The following is a 24668-nucleotide window of genomic DNA, read 5'->3' on the forward strand; positions in this document are numbered from 1 at the left end:
TTCTGGGTTGTGGAAAGATGGTTTGGGGCTAAGCTGTTTTTTATCTAATGTGCGAGATTGAAATGTCTCCTTTTTTCCCCTCCTGGAGAACCCTGGCTTTCTCTGACTGGCTCATCCATAATCTCCAAGTGTTTTATTATGTTAAATCTGCAGCATCATAAATACTTATGAGGAGGATTTACATTTGAGAGACTTATGAAGAAATCAGTCCCCTGGGGTCCTGAGCCCTCTCGAGCAAGGGGGTGGGGAGCTGGCAGCCCTCTCCCAGAATCTCACATTTGTGTGGCCTGCCCCAGGGTCCCGGGACTGAAGTAGTTATCGCGGCCATCTCTTGTCCCAGAGCAGAGCCACTGCTACCAGGGCAACACTTGTCTAGGCTTTCTCTATCATCCTAACGGCACCACTGTCCCCTGGGCCACTCTGCCCGCCCGGGTGGAAGAAGCAGAGTGAGGCCAGCGTGCCTCAGTCACTGCATGAGGGGTGGGCTTCGTGCGGCACGTTTATAAAACTTCGTGAGCATTGAAAAGAGCCCCACGCAAGATCCCTGAGGACCCAGGTGCAGTATGGGTCACGTGGCAGGTAATTTGCAGGCAAGAAGGAGGCCTGTGCAGGCGAGGGACCTGTGGGGACTGCGGTGCTCCTGTCCTGCCTTTGGCATTTACTTCCTCACCTCCCACTCTTCCCTCAGCTGCCTGCCCTGGGGGTGCTGGCTGAGAAGTCCCCAGGTCTTTCCAAAACAACCTTCTTATAGGGGCAACTAATTACCTTGTTGTGACAGGTGCCAGAGAGCTCCTGGGATGCCATCAGCATTCCTGGAGTGGACTTCGTCCACTGGGCTGGAGGAGGTGGTTAAAGGCAGAGGTCACTCCTGAGGCTGGCTGGAAACTCTGCAAGTGTTTCCAGCGGTCTCCCTGCCATGCTTGGTTCAAGAAGCAGAGAGCCTCCCTGCACTGCTAATAGCCCTTGTCTGTCAGTTTGCGTGTTCAGTGGATACTGGCCCCTCCCAGGCCATATGTCCACCCTGGGGTGGGGGTGGGGGGGGGAGAACAAGACAAAGCACTGTCCTGGTAGCACCCTTCATGTCTCCCAGTCTGCCCTGGGCCACCTTCTTGCCCCAGGGATCTGGTAAAGCTTTTTGGCATTGGTCCCCACCCTCTCTCTCCACTCGATTATCTTAATATTCACAATTGTAAATGGAAGCATTATGTTGACCTGGGCTCTGGGCTCTTCCTGGCTCTTATTGTTGGGGTATCAGGCAGCTCCAGCTGCTGGGAGAGGGCGGAAGGCATTACATGACACGGTTGAGCAGTGGAACCACCCCGAGCATCAGAGGTAGGCCTGACCACCAGCCTCCAGGGCCCCTGGTGTGCTCTTACACTAGATGCTCTGGGCCCCCAGGGGCCCAGGTGCTCCACCTGGCTGCCCACCAGCTCCTGCCCAGGATGAGGCTCCTGCAGACCCTGGGAAGATGCATCGTAGTATGGGGTTCCCCAGAAACAGCCCCTGGAACAGGGATTTTAAGTGCGAGCAGTTTATTTGGGAGGTGAAGAGGGTGGATGAGAGGGAAAGGCAGCCAATAAAGGATGCCTTACCGAACCAGCTCCCACAGAGAGAGACCGAGCTCGACCTGCGTGAGGACTCTGGGACCCAGTGTGGAACACACACCTGAAGGGGACAGAGCTGGAGTATTTATCCACCCACTTCTCTGTCATTGGTTGAAGGCTGCTCTTAGGGGGTGTTAATTACCTGTCACTTGCAGCCTGCTTCCTGGTAGAGGGAGGGTGCATGGGCAGGTCACTCACCAGCTAGAAACCTTGATGTGCCTCTTTGTGTTAGCTGGCACTCCTGGAACAAACAATAGAGACACAAAAAGGGTTTTTCCCTTCTTTACCTAAAAAATTAAAGTCGGGGCTACCTCCACACATTGCTGGATCTAGGGGATCGTGGTATGTCCCCAGGGCTGTCTTTCTCTTGCACTGTCCCTGGGCTCTGTGTGTCTGCCTGGCTTTATCCCAGGCAGATGTGGTCTCTCCCAGGTGTGGTCTCTCTCCACGCAGCTGTCAGGTGGCAACCAGCAGCCCCCGACATGGTTGTGGCAGAGAGGGAACTTCTCTTCACCTTTCAGTCCTGGAGAGCCCTCACTGTCCCTGCCTGGCTCACATGCTAATCCCTAACCCAAACCAGCAGCCTTCCCTGTGGCATGGGACACTCCAGTCACCCCAGAACCAGTCATCGTGTGTCCATCATCTGTGGCTGGGTCAGGGCGGACAATATGGCTGGCCACCTCTCCAGAACAACTTGGCGTGGAAGAGTGTTCCTTGGGGAAGGGATGCTGGCAGACGAAGCCCGCACGCCCACCCTACACCCTACTCTGAGGGTCAAGCCTTGACACTTACCAGGTGGACCAGGCCCTCCAGGATAGGGCTCCGCTTCCCTCCAGCCTCTGCTCTCAATCTCCCCTGCAGCCCGAGGCCAGTCGAGTTCCCTGAACCTGCCGTGTTCCCTCTCACCACACGCGTGCACTCACACCCTGACACACTTTACACTCTAGCTTAGGTACCACCTCCAGAAAGACTGTGCGATCCCCAGCCTGGGTTTTGTGCCCCTTGGTTGTACCCAGGATGCCCTGGGACCCTCCCAGTGGAGCACTGTGCACACTAAAGCAAAATGCCCAGTCCTCGTCTGCCCGGGGCCGGGGTCATCCCGCAGAGCGCTCGACACACAGGAGTGTATGGCCCCATACACGTTTGTGGAACGGACACCAGAGAGAATGCATGTTGGCAGACAGCCCTGGGCGGAGGCTCGGCACACCCTGGTTCTCCTCCCTGCTCCCCACGGACTCACACCGCGACCTTGAACTGCCTCTTCACATCCTCAGGCTTCCCTCTTCCCCTCACACAGCAGAGGCGGCACCTGCTCTCCTTCCAGCGAGGATCAGAACGAAGATCAGAGAAAACTCAAGTTAGCCTGGAGCCGCTAAAGCACTTTGAAAAATCCTTGCTTCTTGCGCGCTCATCATTTCACACCTATTTACGTACATATGTATGTAGATACATTTTTTTTTTTTTTACCTTTCGGGTCTTTCTTTTTTATCAAAAAAATTTTTTTTTTGCATGTATAACTAATCTGGCTTTTCTCCCAGCCCCCACCCACTGGTTAGCAGGAAAATTAACCAAACATCCAATCCGGCTTAAAGCTTAGTCTAATCTGATGATTTAAACAGCCCCTTTCAATGATATTCTCTCTCCCTGGAATAAAAATGTGCAGTTTCCCGGAGAGCCAGGCGTCTCCGCTCCTCCCTTCAGGGCAGCGTCTGGAAGGCTGGGGGCCGGGAGGAGCGTACGGTTTATGTTGCGGGTGTGGGCTGGGGGCCGGCCCTGGGCTGCGGCGGCTTGGCATCAGCGGCTGCCCATGACAACTGAGACCATCACAGGAGGATCCTTCTGCCCTGGCCTGTTCTGGACCACCCATATTTGCTTCTCTCCAGGGAGGCAGTAGAGTGTCATTCTGAGAGCGCAGACTGGAGCCAGTCCTCTCGGGGTCACAGTGAGTGACCTTGAGCAAGTTCTTTAGAATCTCTGACCTCCATTTCCTTCCCTGTATGTGCAGGACAGGTCAGAGGGCCTGTCTTCCAGGGCCGGTGCAAGAATGCAACAAGTCAGCATGTAGAAACATTCCGTAGAGTACTTAACACAAATTAAGTACTATCTGGGTGATTCCTATATGATGATGATGATGATTTTCTTTCTCACTCCTCCCCCCACTGCTAAGTTTTGGGAGAAGGAAGCCCAGAGGGTGATCGCTTCGTTGAAACACTAGACAAAGCCAGTGAGAGCTCAGCCCTGTGGTGGGGGAGGAGGGACTTGCCCCAAAAGCCCTCACGTCCTGTCCTTGAACCTCGCAGCAAGATGAAAAGCAGCAATACCCACCAAGCATTTGCCCTGAGCTGATACTGCCCCCTTGTACTCCACGCACTCCCCTCCGGAGACCCACACAACCACCCCAGCAGGTGGATCCATTCTCCTCCCTGCTATACAGAGGCAGAGCTGAAACCAGAGAGATTGAGTCACTGACCCAAGGCCACACAGCTAGTGAGCCAGGAGGGCAGGATTCAGGCCCAGGCCTCCTGGCTGCAGAGTGTCCCTTTAGAACCTTCACCACCCCTGGCCTGGCATGGAAAGCCCAAGGGGATCCCTGACCACTTCTGGCATTCCCCCCGCCCCCCAGGGTTCCGATTCGTGTCCGTGTGCTGGCCTCGCTGACTGTCATGCTGACCATCTTCTTGGTGATGACCGTGCTGGTGAAGGTGGACACCTCCTCCTGGACCTATGGCTTCTTTGCTGTCACCATTGTCTGCATGGCAGTCCTCAGCGGCACCTCCACCATCTTCAATAGCAGCATCTTTGGCATGACTGGCTCCTTCCCCATGAGGAATTCCCAGGCACTAATATCAGGTGAGAGCCGGCCTCCAGACAGCCGACCAGGTCAGTCTCCCTGGGGGTCATGCAGAGGACCCAGAGCTGAGCCTGCAGCAACCCTTCCAGAGCAACGAGCGTTAGCTCTATTTCCTCTATTATTCGGTAACAAAGCACCCCAAAACTTAGTGGCTTCGAACAATAAGCAGTCATTTCTTGGGCTCACAAATCTATAATCTGGGCAGGAGTTGGCAGGGACAGCTGTCCTCTGCTCCACACGGCGTTAGCCGATATAGCTCAACAGGGCTGGGGGACCCACTCCGGAGAAACTCAGCCAGGCTGGGGCTGGGGCCAGGGGGCTCCACTGTACCTCAGCACGGCTGGGTGGGCTTCCCCGAGGCACGGTGCCTGGGTCACCAGAGCGAGCATCCCAGGAGACCCAGGCGGAAGCATTATTTCCTCTCATGCCTTAGATGTGGAAGCCATTTAAGGCCATGTCCATCATAGCCACGAGCCCACCTGGATTTGAGGGGAGAGAACACAGACCCACATGTACCAGCAGGAGAACATAAAAAATCATCCTGTAAGAGGAGCAGGTGGGAGGGAAGCCAGTTGCAGCCACTTTTGGCAAACACATCTGTCTACCAAGTGCATCTCCTGAAACAGCATTCCTTTCTTCCCTTCCTCCTTATCCCCTCGCCTCTGTTCCCTCCCTTCTCTTTCCTTTTCCTTCCTCTTAGCTTCTCCCCCTTTTCTCCCTTTCTCATTTTATAGAAGACCTACTATGTGCCAGGGATTCAAAGATGAACAAGACCCAGCCTCACAGGACCTGATAGCCTAGCAAATAAACACCTCCATGACCCTGAACTTTGGCATTCTCTGGAAACGCAGGTGCACCACTTGGGCCAACCCCTTGGGCTGAAGTTTGATGCTGATCCTTAGCCTGTGGCCCAGGCCTTAGCAGCTCTGTCCCCTCGCTCCGATGTCCCAGCAAGATAAAAAGGAGGCGGGTCAGTAAGAATCTGTGCTTTCGCAGAAGACCACCATCCCTTAACGCAAGGCTGGGGACTCAGCTGCTGTGTTCGGTGTCCGGGCGCAGCCCTGTTGCGTGAAGGAGTGCTATAAGCATTTGCCCGCTTGAGCGGAATGGCACAAAGAATCTGCTCCGTGTCCATGAATTCCTAACACCAGGCAGCATGTGGCAGGGAGGACAAACACCTGGACAAGCGTACGTCCCCTCCCCACGCCCGCACCCGTGCCAGACATCACTAATAGATCTGTATCTTTCCTCCTAAGCCTCCTGTCCCTTCTCAGCTCAGCACTAGAGGTGTTCCCACCTGCACATCAGAGTTCAGATGTGAGCTCAAGTCTGTTTGCCATTTTGGACATAAGATTAGGCTTCTGGCTCTATCCAGGGAAATCCTTGGATCTAAAGCAAAGTAAAAGTGGACCATTGCTAAGTTTCTTGAGTACAATTAATACGGCCCTAGCAGGGCTTTGAGAAGAACATGACTAGAAATGGCCCCTAAGCATTGGATGTAATCTCTTCTGTTACCGGAGTGTCAGAGAGAAGCGCTTGTCCCCTCATCTCCCCCCATCCTGCAGGAGGATGAATGTTTTGTTATAACAGCCTTGCTGGCTACCTGTCTAGGAGCCAGTGACCAAACACACCATTTATGCTGGCAGAGGCCCTTCGGGCTCATCTGGCCATGTGTGAATCTTCTTGAAAAGAGGAGTAACCTGTGAATTTTTCAGAAAGTCCATTATTGAAAAAGTGGAGAAGTCCGACTCTCACACTTTGGGATTGACTACCCTGGGCCCTAAGCCAGTGTCATCACTCCGCAAGGCGGGGAGGGGCATCGGGCGCCCCTCACGCTGGAAAATCCAAGGTGGCCCCAGCTCCCAGAGGCTCCACCACGGCCTCCCCAGCCCCCGTTGTTTCTCGTCCAGAGGAGCCCCATCTGTGAATTCTGTGTGTGTCGGCATCCGAGGAACAATTCATTTGTTTTGTACTGATGTTTTTTTAAACCCCTCATTTGCATGTATTTCCATAACTGATGAGATAAAAGTAGGGAGTCATGAAGGATGAGCTCCCGGAGGCCTGGTTTGTTGTTGATGATAATATTGTAAATTCCCTACAAGTTGGGGGGAGAGAGGGAAAGCAATAGGCAGTGATGTTAAGATCTCTTCCTCAGGGCAGCCGGGAGTGTCTTACTCAAGTTGAGCTCCAGTTCTTACAAAACACCCAGGTGGGGATTACAGCTTCTCTGAAGCTGGCACCCTTTTGGCGAGGGGTTTACCCCGTTGTTGCTGCTTTGATGTAGGAGGGACAGAAATAGCCAAACACCTAATTGGGAATCTGAGAGGATTTATAGGCACTTGTCTGTGCCAGGCACCGTTCTGAACGCTGTCCGGCTAAGAATCCTTTTTATCTTCGTAAGAGCCCTTGGATGTGGGTTTTACTAACATCCCCATTTTACAGATGAGGACATGGAGGCACAGAGAGGTTCAAGGATTTGCTGAAGGCACACAGCCGGAGGCGGTAGAACCAGGGTTAGACCCAGATGTTCTGGTTGCAGAGTCTGTGCTCATTGTCGTCACTGTGCTAACCTTGATCTCTTTGCCGTCCTTTCAAATCCTGATCCTGGGCCTGCCCAGGCGAATGAAGCTCATGGGGTGGGGGGGTTGTCCGTGAGGGCAGCGGGCTGTTCTCTGCAGAGCCACAGCAGTGTGGTGTCGGGCAGAGGGTGGGCAAGGCCCTCACCCGTCGCTCTCCACTTCTGCTCTGTGCAATACCAGGTAGCAAGTGTCCCTGAGAATCCGTATCCTGGTCCTCTAATGCAGGCGGACTCATTCATTCAGCCGGGCAGTGCAGTGTACTCACCAGGCCTCGGGGGACAAAGAGGGCAAGTATTAGTCCCATTTTCCTGGCAAAGAAACAGAGGCAGAGGGGAGTAAATGACCTGGGGGCACACACAACAGGTCTGACCTCTGAGTCTTGCCCAGCACGGGTTGACTACCCACGGTTGTGAGGATTCAACAGAAAAGTAAGGCACCCCCCCCCCGCCTCCCAGAAGTGACGGCGTGACAGTGGCAAAGAAGGGGACTGGCACTTGTTGAAAGCGGACTGTGTTGGGCCCTTTCCAGACATCTCATTCAGTCCTCAAAGCCGCTGTGCAAGGCAGGGCTTGTTAGCCCCATTTTACAGATGAGCAAACTGTGGCTCCAAGCAGTCACGTTAGCCCCCAAGTCGCCGCGAGCAGGCCTTGGGGTCAAGGGTCAGATGTACATCTGTTTGGCTCCCAGAGCCAGGGGTCCACTAAGTTTTGCCGCCTTCTGTGTTGGTAGCGGCAAATGGTGGTGGCACGTAGTCACATGGGTCACACGTTAAAGCCCTTGACAAGAGAGAACATTCCATGTGGGAGGGCGGTGGCGTGTGTGTGAGTGAGTGTGATAGCACAGCGATGTGTATGTGTGAGAGTGTGAGCGCATGCAAGTGTGTGTGCACACTCACATTCACGTGTGTATGGTGCCACACCTCCCGTGGGGTGCGAGGTCAGTTCCATGAGCTCGCGGATGGGCGGCACAGGGGTTCTGTAACTGATGGGGACTCCCTGGTGCTCAGAGCCATGGGAGGGCCTGTGCTAGAACATTTCCTGAGCCTCTGGCCCAGTTTGGTTGCTGGGTGGCTTGGGCTGAGGGCACGGGAGAGGAGCTCTCTGAGAAGTCCCGCCCCCGAATCTAAAACTGCTCCCCCCGCCAGAAGGGCAGTAAAGAGAGATGGAGGGCCCAAGGTCAGAGGGGAAGGTGAAACTTCAGAGAGTGTTTGCCCCCTCAGGCAGCAGTTCCGACAAGCCCATCAGCGGGAACCGGGCCCAGGGCCTGACCTCCCATACCCTCTTGGAGTCAGAGCTCACGGCTGCCGGGCTGCTGCGGCATCAGGGCCCGGTGAGAGCTGCAGCACCTCGGTCAGCAGCGAGCGCTCTTAGCTCAGTTCCGTGAAAGCTGAGCGGCGGGGGGCAGGCCCGAAACGTGGGAAGGGGGGGCAGCCCGCCCATCTCGGTGGTGCCCTGTGCTCTCTGCAGGAGGAGCCATGGGGGGCACCATCAGTGCCGTGGCCCTGCTGGTGGACCTGGCGGCATCCAGCGACGTGACGGACAGCGCCCTGGCCTTCTTCCTGACGGCAGACGTCTTCCTCGGGCTCTGCGTCGGGCTCTACCTGCTGCTGCCGCGGCTCGAGTATGCCAGGTGAGGCCGCCTGGCCCTCAGGTGTCCCCCCAGCTGTGCTTCCACCGCCCGTGACCCGCTCGCGATCTTCCCTTATCTGGTCAGGGTTGGGTCTGCCTCCGTCTGCCTCCTCGCTTACTGCGCATCTCCCCACTGTGGAGAGAGCTCCCCCCAGGGCAGAAATGGGTGAATTGTGTTCACTGCTGAACCGGAGCCTCGAGCGATGGCTGGCTCATAGTAGCTGCTCTGTAAATTGGCCAGGCCGATGGATGTGAGAAGCCGGCATTGTGCTGCCCGCCCCCCCACCCCCACCCAGCGGCTGGAGTCTGCCAGGTTTTGGACAGGGAGGCCAGGTGCCCGCAAGAGGGACTGAGGAACAATAGTGTCGAAGGACAGCTCCACTGGCGGAGCGCCTGCTGCTTCTGCACGGGGCTCAGCCCGGCCTGATGGGCCATCTCTCATCGGGCTCACGCACCCGTTCCTCGTGGGGTGCAGCACTACAGCTCCTCATGGCTGGCCCCGTGCACACACGAGAACCCCAGCTCAGCTCCCCGAGGTTGAGCGACGTGCCTGGCTGAGCCACAGCCCGTGGGCAGCAGAGTCGGGATTCCACTCTGACCCCAGAGCTGCGTTGTACCCACTGTCTCCCCAGGCCTCTCTCCCCGCTGGGGGACCTCTTCTCTCACTTCACCTTCTCTCACGCTCTCTCTCTCATCCCTCCTTTTTCTTTTGTGCTTCTTGCTGCTCTTTGAACAACAGTCCTTAATTTTTTCTAGCATTTTATTCTTTTCAAGGCATTTTCAGATCCATTATCGTATTAGATGCAGGAGAGGCAGGAATTATCTGCCCTGTTCGACAGGTGAAGAAACGGAGCCAGAGAAGGCCGGGGGACCAGGCTGTGGCCGCACAGTGGGCGAGCTGGCAGGGCTGGGGAGGCCCAGGTCCAGTCTCTGCCCTTTTCCCCAGGGACCCATGTTGCGTGGCGACGCAGAGCTCAGCGGGTTACGCCTGTGGTCTCTCCTTCACTTCTTGTGTGACAACTGTGTGCAGTTGTTACTGCCCTTCCCCATTTTACAGATGAGGAAACTGAGGCTTTGTAAGTCAATAGATGTGCCCAGGCTGCTCACCTGGTGAGCCGGAGGCTGGGGTTTGAACCCGGATTTGTTTCCACAGCTGTGGCCCTTTGCGCCATGTTTGAGTCACGGAACGGACAGAAGGCAGGAGGGTCCCGGCACTCCTTCTGCTGTTTCGCTGTGTCTTGTTTCATGGTGCTTCACACGGGTCTGTCTCCAGTGGGGTGGCCAACCTTCTCTGTTCGCCTGGGACTGAAGGGGATCCCAGGATGAGGGGCTTTCAGTGCTAAAACCAGAAAAGTCTCAGCAAATGGGGACAGTCGGTCACCTTAGTTTCCAGTCTCACTTTCCAACTGAAATCCTCACAAAATCCTTCCCAACTGAGCCTGTGAGATAGAGAACACCCAGGGGCTAGGTTGTCCCATGGAAGCTTCTCCTTCTTTGCTGATTAAAACTTTGGTCAAGACTTCTGGGTTTACAGAAACACATCTGAGGAAGGAGCTTTGGAGACAGCCGTGCTCCTGGGGCCGCTCAGACTAAATCATAGTTAAAAGGGAGCCCACGGGCGCTGCCGCAGGAGGAACGGAGCTGCAGGCGGTGTGGGCGGCTGCGGGCTCGGGGAGGGCGACGTGAGACAGATGTGGAAGAACTTGATGAGGAAGTTTTGACCAGAGGAACTTGGGCTGGAGCCCTCTTGGGGCTGACTTCAGGCTGGAACCTGCCACTGAGCAGAGGGGGAAGTAAGAGTATCCTTTCCCTAAATAGCAGTCGTGGAACAAGACAGAATTCAGGGCTGCAGTGCCCAGCTCAGCGTCACACGGAAAAGTGGCTCAGAGGAGGAGCCGTCCCACCGACTCTCTTATTACCCGTAGGCGGTTAGGATGGGTGGCCTGGCAAGGGGCTCAGAAAGCCGCGGCTTCAGCACCCCTCCATCTTACAGAGGAGGAAACTGAGCCCAGAGAGGGGCATGCCTGGCCTAAGGGGAGACTGACGCCAGAACCCAGCCATCATCAAGCTACTGTTCTCCCAACCCCACACCAAGCTTTGTGTTTGAGGTGTGGTCACGCAGTCAGCCTATGTCTCCTGGCTTTCCGCATCTGAGGTCCAGAAAGGTTGAGTGACTCAGGCAAGGTCACACAGCAAGATGGCGGGGACAAGTGACCTGAGTGTCTTCTACGCTGATGAGAGGAACAGAAATTGAAAATATTGATAATATTCAGTGTTGAGGATATGGGGGGAAGATACCTTATAGGCTTATTAGTTACAATTTTATTTTGAAGGGTTACTCTGTGCCTGGAGATTTAGCTGGAAATAAGCAAACATGGTCCTTGCCCCAGGGAGCTGTCTTCTCTCAAAGGAGCCAGATGATAAACCATAAACTAACCCAGTGATAATAATTTGTGGTCAGCGTTTTTGAAGAAAGCAATGACCACGTAGAGGTTAACAGGGCAGGTGACTGGAGAGGGGGCGGGTAAGTGGTACAGAGCAAAGACGAATTGATCCTACCTATTTGGAAAGCAATATACTGACACCTATCAATTTTAGAGATACAAACGTTTTGACCCAGAAGTTCCTCCTCTAGAAATCTGCTCTACTGAAGTGCTAACATACAGGTTGTGTGTGTGGGAGTACTCATCGCACCATTATTTGTAGTAGAGAGAAATTGGAGCTAACCTAATGTCCGTCAGTAGGGGAGCGGTGAAATTGTACGTGCATACAGTGAATATTAAATTGTATATGCATACAGGGAAATAGGCTACACAACAGAGAGGCATCGAGTCACGTGTCTCCATGTGAAAGCTTGGCCACGACATAATTGTTCTAGACGCGATGCCGTGCATGCATGTGTCTATCATAGTTATGCATTACATTTGGGCTGTTACATTACATAACTAATGCATTTACATACATTATTTATATAATATATTTAGGAATTGTCTTGTTGCAGAAAGTTTTACAATGTGTATAGTTTGATCCCACTTTTGCTTAAGAAACAGAACTAGGAACGATATGTGGGGGCGGGTGTTTGCACATCTGTGGAGCCATTGCCACCAGATTTTTAACCATCAGGACTTCTAAGGAGTGAGACCAGACAGAGGTGGCAGTCCTCATTCTACTCTCCCATTTTCCTTCTGTATTTTGGTTTCACCGCATCAAGCTTGTGTTATTTTTATAATTTTAAACATTTATATTTTAAAACGCTATTTTATATCCACCTCTTCCCCAAAGCAAAACAAAAGCAATGGCTCACCACGTGGCAGTTAGTGCCGCCTCCCTCTGTCCCCGCTCGAGGCACAGTCACCGGCAGTTCAGGCAGCCCCAGGATGGGCAGGGACTGTGCAGGCCTCCCCGTGGCCGCCCCAAGACACACGTGTCTGAGGGCTTCCTGAGGCTTTATCCTCATGCACCAGGCCTGTCGGTCCCCTGCCGTGTCCCTGGAAATCCCAGGTGACCCTGCTTTCCGGGGCCCTCTGACCACCAGCCCTCTCCCCCCCAGGTTCTACCTGAGGCCTGCTTGGCCAGCCCACGTGTTTTCTGGGGAAGTGCAGCCCCCCCAGGACCCCCCCAGCGCCCCTTCGGCAGCCCCTGGATCCCACGACTCCTGCATACCTCCGCTCCGCCCCATCCTCAAGAGGACAGCTGGCCTGGGCTTCTGTGTCGTTTTCCTCTTCTTCATCACCAGCCTCATCTTCCCCGCCGTCTCCACCAACATCGAGTCCCTCGACAAGGGCTCGGGCTCGCCGTGGACCACCAAGTTCTTCGTCCCCCTCACCACCTTCCTCCTGTTTAACTTCGCCGACCTGTGTGGCCGGCAGGTCACAGCCTGGATTCAGGTGCCGGGGCCCAGGAGCAAGGTCCTCCCCGGGCTGGTGCTCCTCCGGACCTGTCTCCTCCCCCTCTTCATGTTCTGCAACTATCAGCCCCGCGTCCGCCTGCACACGGTGGTCTTCCAGTCCGACCTCTACCCGGTGCTCTTTACCTCCGTGCTGGGGCTCAGCAACGGCTACCTCAGCACCCTGGCTCTCATGTACGGGCCGAAGATCGTGCCCCGCGAGCTGGCCGAGGCCACGGGCGTGGTGATGTCCTTCTACCTGTGCTTGGGCTTGGTCCTGGGCTCCGCCTGCTCCGCCCTGCTCGTGCACCTCATCTAGAAGGGGCCGACGGCAAGAACCTCGGGGCTGCGACAGACACCCGGGAGCCGCGGTGCGGTGGGGAGCGAGTGCCGGGAGGGCTCGGGCAGCGTGCAGGAGAGAGAGCAGCTGGGCCCGGTGCGGACCGAGCGCACCCAGGCCTCCCCTCTCCCCCAGGGAGCCGGCAGCCATGCCAGGCACACATTCCAGACACTTTAAAGAGCTCTTCTGAGACCTCTGAAGGAGACCAAANAGTGCGGGACCGAGCACACCCAGGCCTCCCCTCTCCCCCAGGGAGCCGGCAGCCATGCCAGGCACACATTCCAGACACTTTAAAGAGCTCTTCTGAGACCTCTGAAGGAGACCAAAAGACATCTAAATGGGGCACAGTTCCCACAGTTACACAGGGGACAGTGGGCGTGCCGAGCACTTTTCTAGCTGCTGGTTACATTCCTCGTATTATAGCCTCTTGTGAACTCCGTCACCAGTATTGACTCTGAGCTGTTACAAGGCCAGTGCCAAAACCCAACCACAGGCCCTTTGCCTCTCCCAGCCTTCCTCCCTCCAGGGGACAGCAGGATGTGACAATTCCCAGCCCTCCCTCTCCAGGGGGTTCCCCTAGAATGGAAATCCCTTGGAGGGGCACCTGGTGGCTGGGTCGATTAAGCGTCGGACTCTTGATTTCAGCTCAGGGCTTGATCTCGGGTCCTCTCATGAGTTCTGGCCCCACGTAGGGTTCCACACTAGGCATGTGGAGCCTACTTAAAAAAATAAATAAAATAAAATAAAATAAAATAAAATAAAATAAAATAAGGAAATCCACTGGAATGGCCAGTTCTCAGGCCCAAGACCCAATACTGTGCAGACCCCTGCTTTCTGTGGGTGAGAGAGGACCCACCAACTAGGCAGGGGACCCCAGAAAGACAGACCTCCTAGGAATCCTCCATTCCCTAAACTTGGGCTCCAGAAGGCTCCCTTGTCCTAGAGCCTCGTGGGGTCAGGCCTGGGTGTTCAGGCAGGGATCCTCCAAGTGGTCTATGGCTTGTGCCAGGCTGGAGGTCTTGTCATGGCCATGTTTACAGTATGTCAAGCACATTGGTTCAAGGGCATAATGAACACCTGGATATTTAATGAGAGCCTGATTGGTGGCTGTATTAGTCAAGCTCCTGGCAGGGAATGGCATACTCCAGCAGGATGATAGGAGGATATTTGAAGACAGGGTGTAGGAATCCTACAGGGCTGTGCTTTATATCCCAGAAGTAGTAAGGCCCTTCTACCCCTAACCAGGGCTAGGGGCAGGGGGCATCTCAGCCTGCTGTAACCCACAGTACTCCCTTCATACTTCCCTCCCTCCCATCTCCTCGAAGCCAAGGAGGACTGTGGACTGAACCACAGCCAAGGAGCAGGCAGAGAGCCTGGCAGAGAGGTGGAGCCCAGACTGGAGGGGCAACAGGTGTCCCGAAAGGGGCCACCAGCCTCCCAGTCCCATATGCACATTAGGATAGCTCTGAAGCCTTGGCCCATGGTACTGGGTGGTGCTTTGTTCTGGTTTGTCCTGGATTCGCTGTGCATTTTAAAGCTGTTGTTTCAAAAGACGCTCAGATTGTGTGGCCCCCACAATGGTCTGATGTGAGTGGTAATTTACATTCCTTCAGGTTCCTTGAAGGCTTCTGCAGGACTGTTCCTTGGGGGAGCAGGCTGGCTGGGGAATCCGAGAGAAAGAAGCTAGATCAGACCAGGAGTTCTTTCTCGAGAGTCGTGTGGAAAGAACAGAGCTTGAGCCCCAAGAAGCAATAACCCCAGGAGCCATAAACCCACCCACTCCTCTGAAAAGCTGGGGCACCCCGGTGTCCTGCAGACAGCCGATTAGCCCCGGGAAGCAGCCAGTAATCCACCCAGTGGGAGCAGCTTATGTCCCCTCCAGCTCAGGCTAGGACACACTCCCTCTCTCTGGCCAAAGAATGAAAATAGACACCCTTGAATGGTTTTCTGAAACTTGATATCTAGAGAAAAATTTTTTTAACTAAAAATAAATTCTCCCATCTCCCCTCCCCTAGCAGGAGCCTGAAATGTTTTCCCTTGGTTTTTTCACCAATTCTAATGCTGGTGATCATTTGGTGGCAGTGGTCTGGCTGGTGACTCATCCCAACCTCGGGCGTTTTGCAAACGGGCAGCATGTCTGTTTTAAAGTAAAACAGCCATCTCTGCGCTTGGAGATGGGGACCACCTCGGAGCAAACAGAGTAGAGGGGGCCCCACACGCTCGGGTGAAGGGAGATAGTGTTCAGAGGAAGAGGTATCCCTGTGAGTGAAGTGATTTGAAATAAGTGCGGAGTGAAGGGGCAAGAGGGTGGCCAGCCTTGAGGCAGCCCTTGGATGGGGGAGGGGGGAGGCAGGGGGAACCAGGCCGGCTTCCTGGAGGAGGAGGCATCGGCTGCTTGGCTGGTGGGAGTTATCCAGACTTTTGCTCACCTTCGTGAGCATTTCACAAAGCATCATTCCTTCCCGGGGGAGGGAGGAGGGAAAGTAAAAGCGCATCTCCCAGCAGAAGGACAGATAGTGGCTTTTAGTCACCATCGTTCCCAGGCACTGGACTCGCTTGTGGGGTTAGTCTCATGTGACCCCAGCAGCCTCGTGGAACTAGCTCCCGTGCTTTGGGGAGTGAACAAAACTTGCTGAAGAAAAGGGTATTTTCAGTGTGAGGGAGGGGAGTCCCCAAGAAGCTGGCTTTGCCTCATAGTCTGATTTAACCCCAAGGGCCAGTTTTTAGCACGTGCCCTTGTATATCTTCCAGACCACACACATCTTCAGGGAGGGGAGTCCCCAAGAAGCTGGCTTTGCCTCATAGTCTGATTTAACCCCAAGGGCCAGTTTTTAGCACGTGCCCTTGTATATCTTCCAGACCACACACATCTTCATTTTTCCTCCTTTTATTCAACAAAGAAAGCCAGAGGCAGCCGCAGGAGCTGACTCTTCAGCTAGCGAGTGACAGGCACTTCTAGGAAAATGCTTGTTCCTACAAGAGGGGTATTGTTACCAGAAGCCTCCTCATTCTGCTGACTTCCGCGCAGTGCTCCCCAGAGAAGACTCGGGGCCCCGCATCAGCTTGGACGTGATGTGGAGGAGGTCACTGCAGGACCCCGGCTTCTGAGACCATGTAATGCTTTTATAGAGAACTCCAAGTAGAAGAGAGAGGGCCAAAAATCAGCTGAGAGGTTTCATTCCGTGGGCGGTCACATTTACCGCCCAGGCTTACCTTTGCGGGCTTTCTGAGCGAAGCCTCTGGTATCAGTTTACCACCCTCACTTCCTTGGTCGCAGCCTTGTCGGGGCCTGAGTCACTGCTGCCCTCCACCCACTGGCTGAGGTTGGCCTGCTTCCCTGTTCAGCCTGGACCCTCCCAGGACGAGTTTCGGCCCCACTGCAGGTGGAGGCCGGGCATCGCCAGCCGGTCACAGGCCCAGTACCCAGCCTCTCCATCAGCCGCCCAGAACCCTCGCCCGGTGCTGTCCTACGCCAGGTGCTTCACCCCGGTTACTTCCCCATCTAGATGAACACGAGGCTCAGAAAGGTTGAGTAACTTACCTAAGGTCACTCAGCTACCAAAGGGCCTAGACAAGAATCGAATCGAGCTCTCCCTAAACTCAGGTCCTCGCCCACCCCACCCTCTTGCTCCCTGGTTGAACCTTGACTTTCTCCTAGGTGCTCACCACCTGTCTCCCTGACTCCTCACTCCATGGCCTGGTGGGAGTGTTGTGCCAAGTAGACAGATTGCCCAGAACACAGCCTGGCCCAACCGGTTGGACCAGTGCGGCTGGCCAGTGCCCACTGGACTGGGTCCTCGTGGGCCCCAGCACGGGACCTTGGGCTGCTTCCAGGCCTTGCCCTGTCCATTCCGATCCCCAGCCCCTGCCTTCCTGGTCCCCACAGCCCTTCCTCTGCCATACCAGCCCCTGCCACTGAGGTCACCCCAGCGTGGCTGCTGCTGCTGGGCCCGTCTTTGGATGCAGGGTTGTGGGGCCCAGCACGTAGTTAGGGAGTCAGGAAGCCTTGCCTCCAGCTCCACCAGGCCCTGGCTCTGAGTCACATCACCTTTGGGGCCTCGTTTCCTCATTTGTAAAGGGGACGATCAGTTCTGGAATGTGATTGTGCGGGGTGCCAGTGAGCCAAGCCAGCACACCCAGTACCCCCCCACCCCCCACCCAGCCCACGTAGGCTGAGCCGCACCAGGCCTCACTGTGCGTGTGGCAGGCTGACCCAAGGGCACAGACGACCTCAACTTCAGGCTGCCGTGGGCTTGACACCAAAGGAGAGTGACGGAGACGGTCACGCTCTCTGTCCTCACAAGACTCCAGCCAGCTGATGCGCTGGCCCTGTGCACCCCCCTAAGAACAGGCCCTGCCTTTGCCTGCCAGTGGGAGGGAGCCCCAGGCCTGCAGTGTGTGGGGGCGGGGGAGATTGGACAGTCAGAAGCTTCGGGCGCCCAGCCCCACGTGGAAGCTCGGATTCTGCTGCCTCCTAGTTGGGTGCTTTGGCCCAGTCCCCTCACGACTGAACTGAGAAGCCTCAGGGCTGCTGGAAGGGGTACAGAAGCCCCGGGGTTGTAGGTAGAAGCACCCGGCAGATAGCGGATCCTCAACAAACGTGCTTCCTCCCACCTCCCGCTGCTGCCCGGACAGTCGGCTGCACCCCGCGCTCAGGGCCCGGCCCCAGGGCCCAGCCCCTTGGTGCCAATGCCTGCTCTTTGCTCCCCTGCCTGGGTCCTGCTTGGACACGCCCCACCTGGGGGCGGGATGGGTGAGGTGGAAAGCTGGGGATGCAGGACCCCAGAGCACAGTCTGCCCTTCACTTTGCCCTCCGGGCTGGCTGCATCACTTTGGTGCTAAGCCTCGGCGGGAAAGGTGGCCACCTCCACACCTGTCGTGCCTCCATCATCAACCGGTGGCCGGCTACACAGACGCCCTGTAGACACCGGTCATGTCTCAAAGTGGTCCTGAGCCCTGGAGCCAGCTGGCCCAGGTTTGAGTCTCGTGGCTTCCCCGTCCTTCCACCAAGGGCCAGTTCAACCTGACTGGCCACGGTTGTTCAGCCTCACATCTGGCTCGTGTGTGGTAAGTGACATGGTGGTAACTCATAGAAAACCTTGAGAATTGAGCCGGGTGTAATCAGCGCTCATCACCAGCTTCTGGAGGGCTGTATCTTCGCACCCTTCCTGGTTTACCCGACTAACCTGTCAGGGCTAACTCGTTGACCTTGTCTCATTCCCTCACTAGATTCTGGGCCCGGCCCCTCCCCGTCCCACCTCTCAAAGCCACATCTCCCAGTGTGGCCCACCGTCGGGGCCAACGGAGTCTGCTTGGACGAGCTTCCCCGGGAATGGGGCTTGATGGCCCTGCTCACCCCCTGGTTGGTTTACAAGTCGGGGGGAGGAAGGGAAAAGACAGGAGGGGAAGGATGGAAGGGAGCAAAAAGAGGAGATGAGGGTGGGCTGGGAGTCGGGTCTCCCCCCGACTCCGGGAGGCAGGCGGTTCGGTGAACGGAAGTGAGAGGTATCCTATAAAGATTCCAGCCGCGGCCGCTGGCTCTGTCTTTACACTACAGCTGCTTTCCTCTCCTCCCCTCCTCACCTGCCCACCTTTGCCCGGAGGTAGCTGGACAGGTGTTTCTTGCCCCCAGGATGACGCTTCTGCCTTGTTATGCCCAGGCAGGGTTTGGTGACTTTAACCTTGGAAGAGCCCTCAGGGACGAGGGGTTTCTGCTCCACGCTGGGCTGCGACGCAGAGATTACAATTGCACCTGGGCTCTGCGAGGGCCGGCGGGCCATGAGCCTCGGCACAGGCCCGGCTCCTCCTGGCATCGCGGTAAAGGAGGGGGTGATGATTGCGTGCCTGCCAGGGCCGGGCTGTACCCACGTACGACAACCCTGCCAGGTGGGGTGGTCATCCCCATTTCACAGAAGAGGAAACTGAGGCTCAGGTTAAGTCAGCAGGAAGTCACATTGGAATTCAGCCCAGGGCTGTGAGGTTCCAAAGCCTGGCTTCTCTCAGGCTACCCTGCCGGGCTACCCTGCCACCCAGAAGGCTTCCTGACGGGAGGAGCCCTGGGCCACCCACTGGGTGGGCGGCGGGTGCTGTGGAGTATCCAGCCCTCCTGCGGCCGGACTAACCTGTCCTGGGCGAGGCACAGCCTCCCCCGGGCCTGCCCTCAGTGCCCCTGTGCTGTTCGGTGCAGAGTCACTGGTCCTGGGTTACCGCAGGCTTTATAGGCGCCCGGAACATAAAACGCACCGAGCCGAGGGCCGAGTCTGCGGGGCATGCGATCACAGGCACGGGGCCTCACTGCCTACACCTTACATGGCAGATGCCTCACGTGAGTCCTCTCCAGGGTGCCGGGGAACCAGGGCTGGGGCCCCCCCTTCCCAGACACTGAGCAGGCCGAAGTGTGAGGTCCTCAGATGCCCACACCTCCTGTCCCTGACTTAGACACACCTAGAGCTGGGAGGGGTCCTGTCGTCACCCAAGTCCGACCCCAGCCTCTCGGCAGGATGACACTTGGGTTGTTCTAGATGGTCAGGCACCCGGCCTGTGCTGATCAGCAGCAGTTTCTTCCAGACTGAGTCCCCAGAGGCCCAAGGAGAGGGAGCATCTCAATCCTGCTCTTCTGCAAACAGCCAGCCCCGTGTTCCCAGCCCACCTCTCACAGGCTTCACTCTGGACAGAAGGACGTGAGACCTTCCCCCAGCAGCCTCCCCCCACAGCCCCACCCCTGCTGCTCCAGCCCCAGGCCTGCTCTGTGGGGCATAATGAGGGCGGAGCAGGCTAATGACCCTGGCCTTCCTCTGTCCTGCCTTTTTCCTGCCAAGAGCCTTACACAGGTGTTGCTCGGCCCCCTGGGTGCAGTGAGAGGCTCACGGAGCCCTGAGAGCATGTGCAGAAGTGTGGGTGCTTCTGGGCAGAGGGGTCCAGACATCTATCTGTCAGTTCATCAGAGGATTCCGTGTTCTAAGGTTTCAGATCCCCCGGATGCCGGTGACCTGCCCTGTTTAGATGGTGGCCCCGTACAGAGCACGGTGCTGAAGGGTGGGACTCTGGAGCCGGCCTGCCCAGTTTTGCAAGTTTCTTAGCGTCTCTGTCTCAGTTTCCTTACCTGGGAAAGGGGTTGACCGAGTACCCACCCTCCTGGGGCTGTTGTAAAGATTGAACACGTTAATCCATGTAAACCTCTTCATCTGTGCTCAGTTACTGCTTCTCCCCATAGCCCTGTGAGGTCAGCAGGTCAGGGGTTATCTCCACCCCATTTTCTGGGAGGCAGCGTGGTGGAGACTCTAAGTCTAGATCAGAGCCTCGGCCTGCCACCGCAACAGGTCCCCCAAGGAGGTCTGTGTGCTGCTCTCAAAGGTGGGAGAGTTTCCCTTAGAGAAGCTGGAAATCAAGCAGGTCTCCCAACATTGTCAGCCCCGGTCCGGTACTGAGAACCAGGCACAGGGTCACAGGGTGCTGGAAGTGGCTTTAGGCATGAGTCAGAAACCACGCGTATGAAAGGGCCCACCACGTGGCCTGCAAGCATGTCGGAGGAGGCTTTCTTGGGGTTACCCTGGCTCATCTGAGTTCCAGAGAAACAGAAGAGCTGCCACCCCTGGAGCCCTATAAGCAAGCTTGTCAATGCATAATCTTAATCTGTTCAGCTCACCCTGAGGAAGTCGTAGGTTCCCCATTTTATAGGTGACAAAACAGACTCAGACACACAGCCGCTAAGGGGCAGAGCTGAGAGTCAAGCTCAGGTCTGTCTGATTCCAAGGCGCCAGCGCCTGAAGGTGACTGTGGCGGCATCCCCCCCACCAGACTCACCTGGAGGGCTTGACAACCTGCAGATAGACTGCTGTACCCACCCCCGGAGTTTCTGATTCCCGGGGTCTGGGGTATAGGCCATGAGAATTTGCATTTTTTGACAAGTCCCCACTGGTGCTGACGCTGCTGGTCCGGGAATCCCACTGCAAGAGCCACTCTGCGAGACCACCGAAGACGGATGAGGGCCCTTCTGGAGCTTACACCTGGCCTCCGTCTGCTCCCGCTCCAGGTGAGGGCTCAGGACCGGAAGGCCTTTAGAGAAGCGAACCACTGGGGACACTCAATCGTTCCTTAAAAGTGATCACAGATCCAGGGCAGAGCCTGTGCACATTAAGAGCCAAACTCCCGTTCTCCACCAGCCCCTGGGGGTTGACATCCAGAAGCTTTACTCCTCGGCTGCCTCCTTCCCACCTGCTCCCTCCACCATCAATAAAGTCGGGAGGGAGGAGAGAGGAGGGAGAAAGGGGGAGGCGTGATGGGCAAGGCATCTACCCGTAGCTTGGAAGCTTGGAGTTGGCAAGTCGGAAGGAGCTGTGCTCTGTAATTGGGGGGTGGCAGCGTAGGGGTGCCGGGCGGTCTCCTGCCAAGGGCAGGTTCACACTTCCTACCTGTTCTCTGGGCTCATTAGCTGCTGAGGTGGTGTTAACTGTTTTTAATTTTGCTGAGTCTTTGCTGAGACTCGAAAAGGGAAATGAGCCATTACCAAACAGCAACGCTTTTTGCAACAGAAACTGAATGGGCTGCATTTTCTTATACCATTTCGTGAGCTCAGAATGCAGAAGTCTGGCCCTGCTTTATCGAAGTTGTCTTTCAGAAGAGAGTTGTCCGCAGCTCACCTTCTGCCCACAAAGCTCTGTGAGAAGGGAACAGGAGGGGTCAAATGCCAGAAGGCGCCGGGCCTGTTAACGCCTACCGGTTGGTCTGTGGTGACGCCGTCAGGAAATGTCCCTTTACCTTGTTTTTTGCTGCTCGGGACGTTTCGGCTTCTGCCATGTTGGGTCAGGACTAGCCACCTGAATTCTTCAAATAGGGAAGAGCTCAGGGACAGGGATTACAATCAGGGGACTCTGGGCAAGTCCCTAACCTCTGTCAGCCTCCGTGTTCTCACCTGTAAAATGGGGAACTAATCTTGCATACCTCGAAGTTCTGATCAGCTCGGGTGCCTTGTAAACTGCAAAAGGCATCAAGACAGTAGCTCTTGTTATTACTGCCAAACTAACTGCAGGCCCATTTGTAACCTAGCCCACGGGGGCCAGGAGGCTGTAGGTTCAAGGGGACTTGGTAGCCTGGAGCTCACACACCCCCCTCCCTTCTGGACCATGCTCCGGGTACCCAGGACTCCCAAATCCCTTGCCTAGATGGGCTTAAACTTGCAAATAGGGCCCAGGAGGGGCTCTTTCCTGGTCCATCCCCCCAAGGGCAGACTGCTCGAGATGCTTCTAGACTCAGGGGATGGCTGCGTGTAAGCGGTGCTGCATTGAGACATATGGGTTCAGCATCCAGTTTGTGCACAGGAGACCCCCCTACAGGTGGGGATAAGCCATCCCATCTCTAAGAAGTCAGAGAATTCCAGATGCAGACCTGAGCTTCCAGAAGGAAGAACATATTTAAGTTTGCTACTTGACTTATAACTTACATATGGAGACACATGGTATACGGGCCTCGATTCGTACTCTTGAGCTGGGCCCACACATGTTCCTTTTTATTATTAGAAGGTTAAATTCCACTTCCTTTGAGCCAGACAGCCCTCTTATTTTCCTTTCTCTGTGCCTCCTAGTTCCTCTCCTCGGTCTTCCTAAATATTCAGAGCCTTGCCTTATTTGGAAATGTAGCCAGGATTCAGAGATGTTTATTGAGATTTCAGAAGCTCCCTTCTCTTCCTCACACTGCTTCTCACCTCCCTAGTGACACACAACGGACCACAGGCAGGGAACCTGGGTCCTCCCTGGTCGGTGGCTGCCTCCCTTTGGCCTCCTAAGCAGTTTGCAGACAGTGGATGTCTCCACTGCTTCAGGAGACGAGCTCCATGCTGCTGACACTGTGGTAGCCCCGAAGCCACAGGAACTAGCTGATGCTAAGAGAAGCCATGGGCTCCATCCTGGTTGTGGGAGGCCCTGGAAGCCTAGACTTTAGTATAGGGGGCAACTCTAGGAAGAGTGGTCCTGCCTGATCCTCCCCCACCTCCATCCTGGACGGGTACAGGTCCTCAGCCGGCAGAGGGGGAACATCGGTGGGTGAGAGGTAGAAACCAACGAGTCTCCGCCATGGGGCTCCCTTTGGGTTCTCCTAACTCTTCCTTGCTTGCTGCCGATGGTGTCACTGTCCACATTCTGCTCCACAGAAAACCCTTTCCCAACGTCCCCTTCCTGTTCAGATACCCTTTGGCAATGCAGGGACTCTGATCTGGAAGTGGGGTTGGTTGCCTCTGTGAGTTCAGTCTCCCCGCCCCAGAAGGTAAGACAGGAAGAGCTGCCCCTCCCCCTTGCCTTCTGTGGTCCCGGGAAGGTGGAGCAGGTGGGTCAAGACTTCGGTGCACATCAAATTCTGCTGAATGGCTTCACCTCCCCTGTGCCTGAGGTGGCTAGACACAGAGAAGGAAGAAGGGCATGAGGGGACAGCCTTGCAGTGCACTGATTGTGAAATACCATCTGCTCCCCACCTGCCCTGCAGACCCGAAGAGAATCAGAGCAAAGACTGGATATCAGACAACTCCACGGAGTGTCCTGGCCGCTGTGTTTTCAAGGGAGAAAGTGAGCTACTGATACTGTGCTAGGAGGTGAGAGGGGTCAAGAGGCAGCATCTCAGCACGTGGGGGTTCTTCCCTTTTCAGTTCTTTCAACCCTCATGACCACAGGAGCCACTTACAGTTTAGTGCTTGGAAGTCTTCACTACCTCGCTAAAACTCCCTATTCTCCCTTCTTAACAAAATGAGATCTGGCCTCAGCTCAAGGTCTTGCCTGCTAGAATTGGAAATGTTTTGGTTTTATTTGTATTTCTTCATATGCTTTCTTACCTTCTATTGATGACAGAGGATACTGGTTTTCTAGTAAATCATGATATATAGTTTGCTTTTTTGGTTGTTTTTATTATTTTTTTGTTTAAGTAAACTCTACACCCAACATGGGACTTGAACTCATGACCCCGAGATCAAGAGTGACATGCTCTACTGACTGAGCCAGCCAGGAGCCTCTATAGTTTGCTTTTTATTTATTTTTTTCAAAGATTTTATTTATTTATTTATTTATTTATTTAACAGAGAGAGAGAGAAAGAGAGCACAAACAAGGGGAGCAGGAAAGGGAGAAGCAGACCTCCGCTGAGCCCGGAGCCTGATAAAGGGCTCGATCTGGTAACTCCGGGATCATGACCTGAGCCAAAGGCAGTTGCTTAGCCAACTCAGCCACCCAGGTGCCCCTATAGTTTGTTTTTTAAAGTAAATGTAAGTAAACCAACTGAGTTAAAGAATATTGAATTTAAAAAATACTTTGGTACTTGCATATGGCAAATATCATTCAAGTTTATTATTTTCAAGGCAGGTAAACTGACATCCAGCAGGAGTCCCCAGATCCTACAATGAGTGTCTGGGATATTTAAGAAGAATACAGGCATCTATGTGCCCTGAGAACCACACTGTTCTACTGGGAGGTCAAGGGCTAGGAAAGGCCCCCTTTTAACTTTAGGCCCCATTAACTCTCCTCTTATGGCTGTTTTCATACTAGCCCATAAAAGTGAGAACTTTTGAAGTTATTCATTGTTCCCTTTAAATTCAGGGCACAAACTGGGCCATTTTCAGAGGCAAAGGGCTTCAGCCCTGGAGCTAGCAATAACTGGTAAAAAGAGAGGAAGGGGTAAAACTAGAAGGGGAGAGAAATGTACGGAGGAAGTAGAAGACCCGGCAGCTTCAACATTTTTAAGGACTTGAAACTGGAGGAGGGCACTTTCGTTTTCCAGACTGTCCTTGTCCCGAGTGGACAAAGCA

The 24668-nt window shown here is 55.1% G+C and overlaps 1 protein-coding gene across 4 annotated transcripts in view; it reads left to right on the top strand.

Annotated features, from left to right (window-relative positions):
* Positions 1–13092, top strand: part of SLC29A3 (solute carrier family 29 member 3) — a 40127-nt gene extending 27035 nt beyond the window's left edge. For all 4 annotated transcript variants that reach the window (XM_034662648.1, XM_034662647.1, XM_034662649.1 and 1 more), the window contains 3 exons: positions 4228–4454; positions 8501–8663; positions 12213–13092. In XM_034662648.1, the coding sequence (XP_034518539.1) occupies positions 4228–4454; positions 8501–8663; positions 12213–12867 (1045 nt within the window). In that variant the 3' untranslated portion in view covers positions 12868–13092. The remainder of the gene's footprint in view (positions 1–4227; positions 4455–8500; positions 8664–12212) is intronic.
* Positions 13093–24668: the final 11576 nt, after the last annotated feature.

This window comes from Ailuropoda melanoleuca, chromosome 6, assembly GCF_002007445.2.
Source record: "Ailuropoda melanoleuca isolate Jingjing chromosome 6, ASM200744v2, whole genome shotgun sequence".
Lineage (NCBI taxonomy): Eukaryota > Metazoa > Chordata > Mammalia > Carnivora > Ursidae > Ailuropoda > Ailuropoda melanoleuca.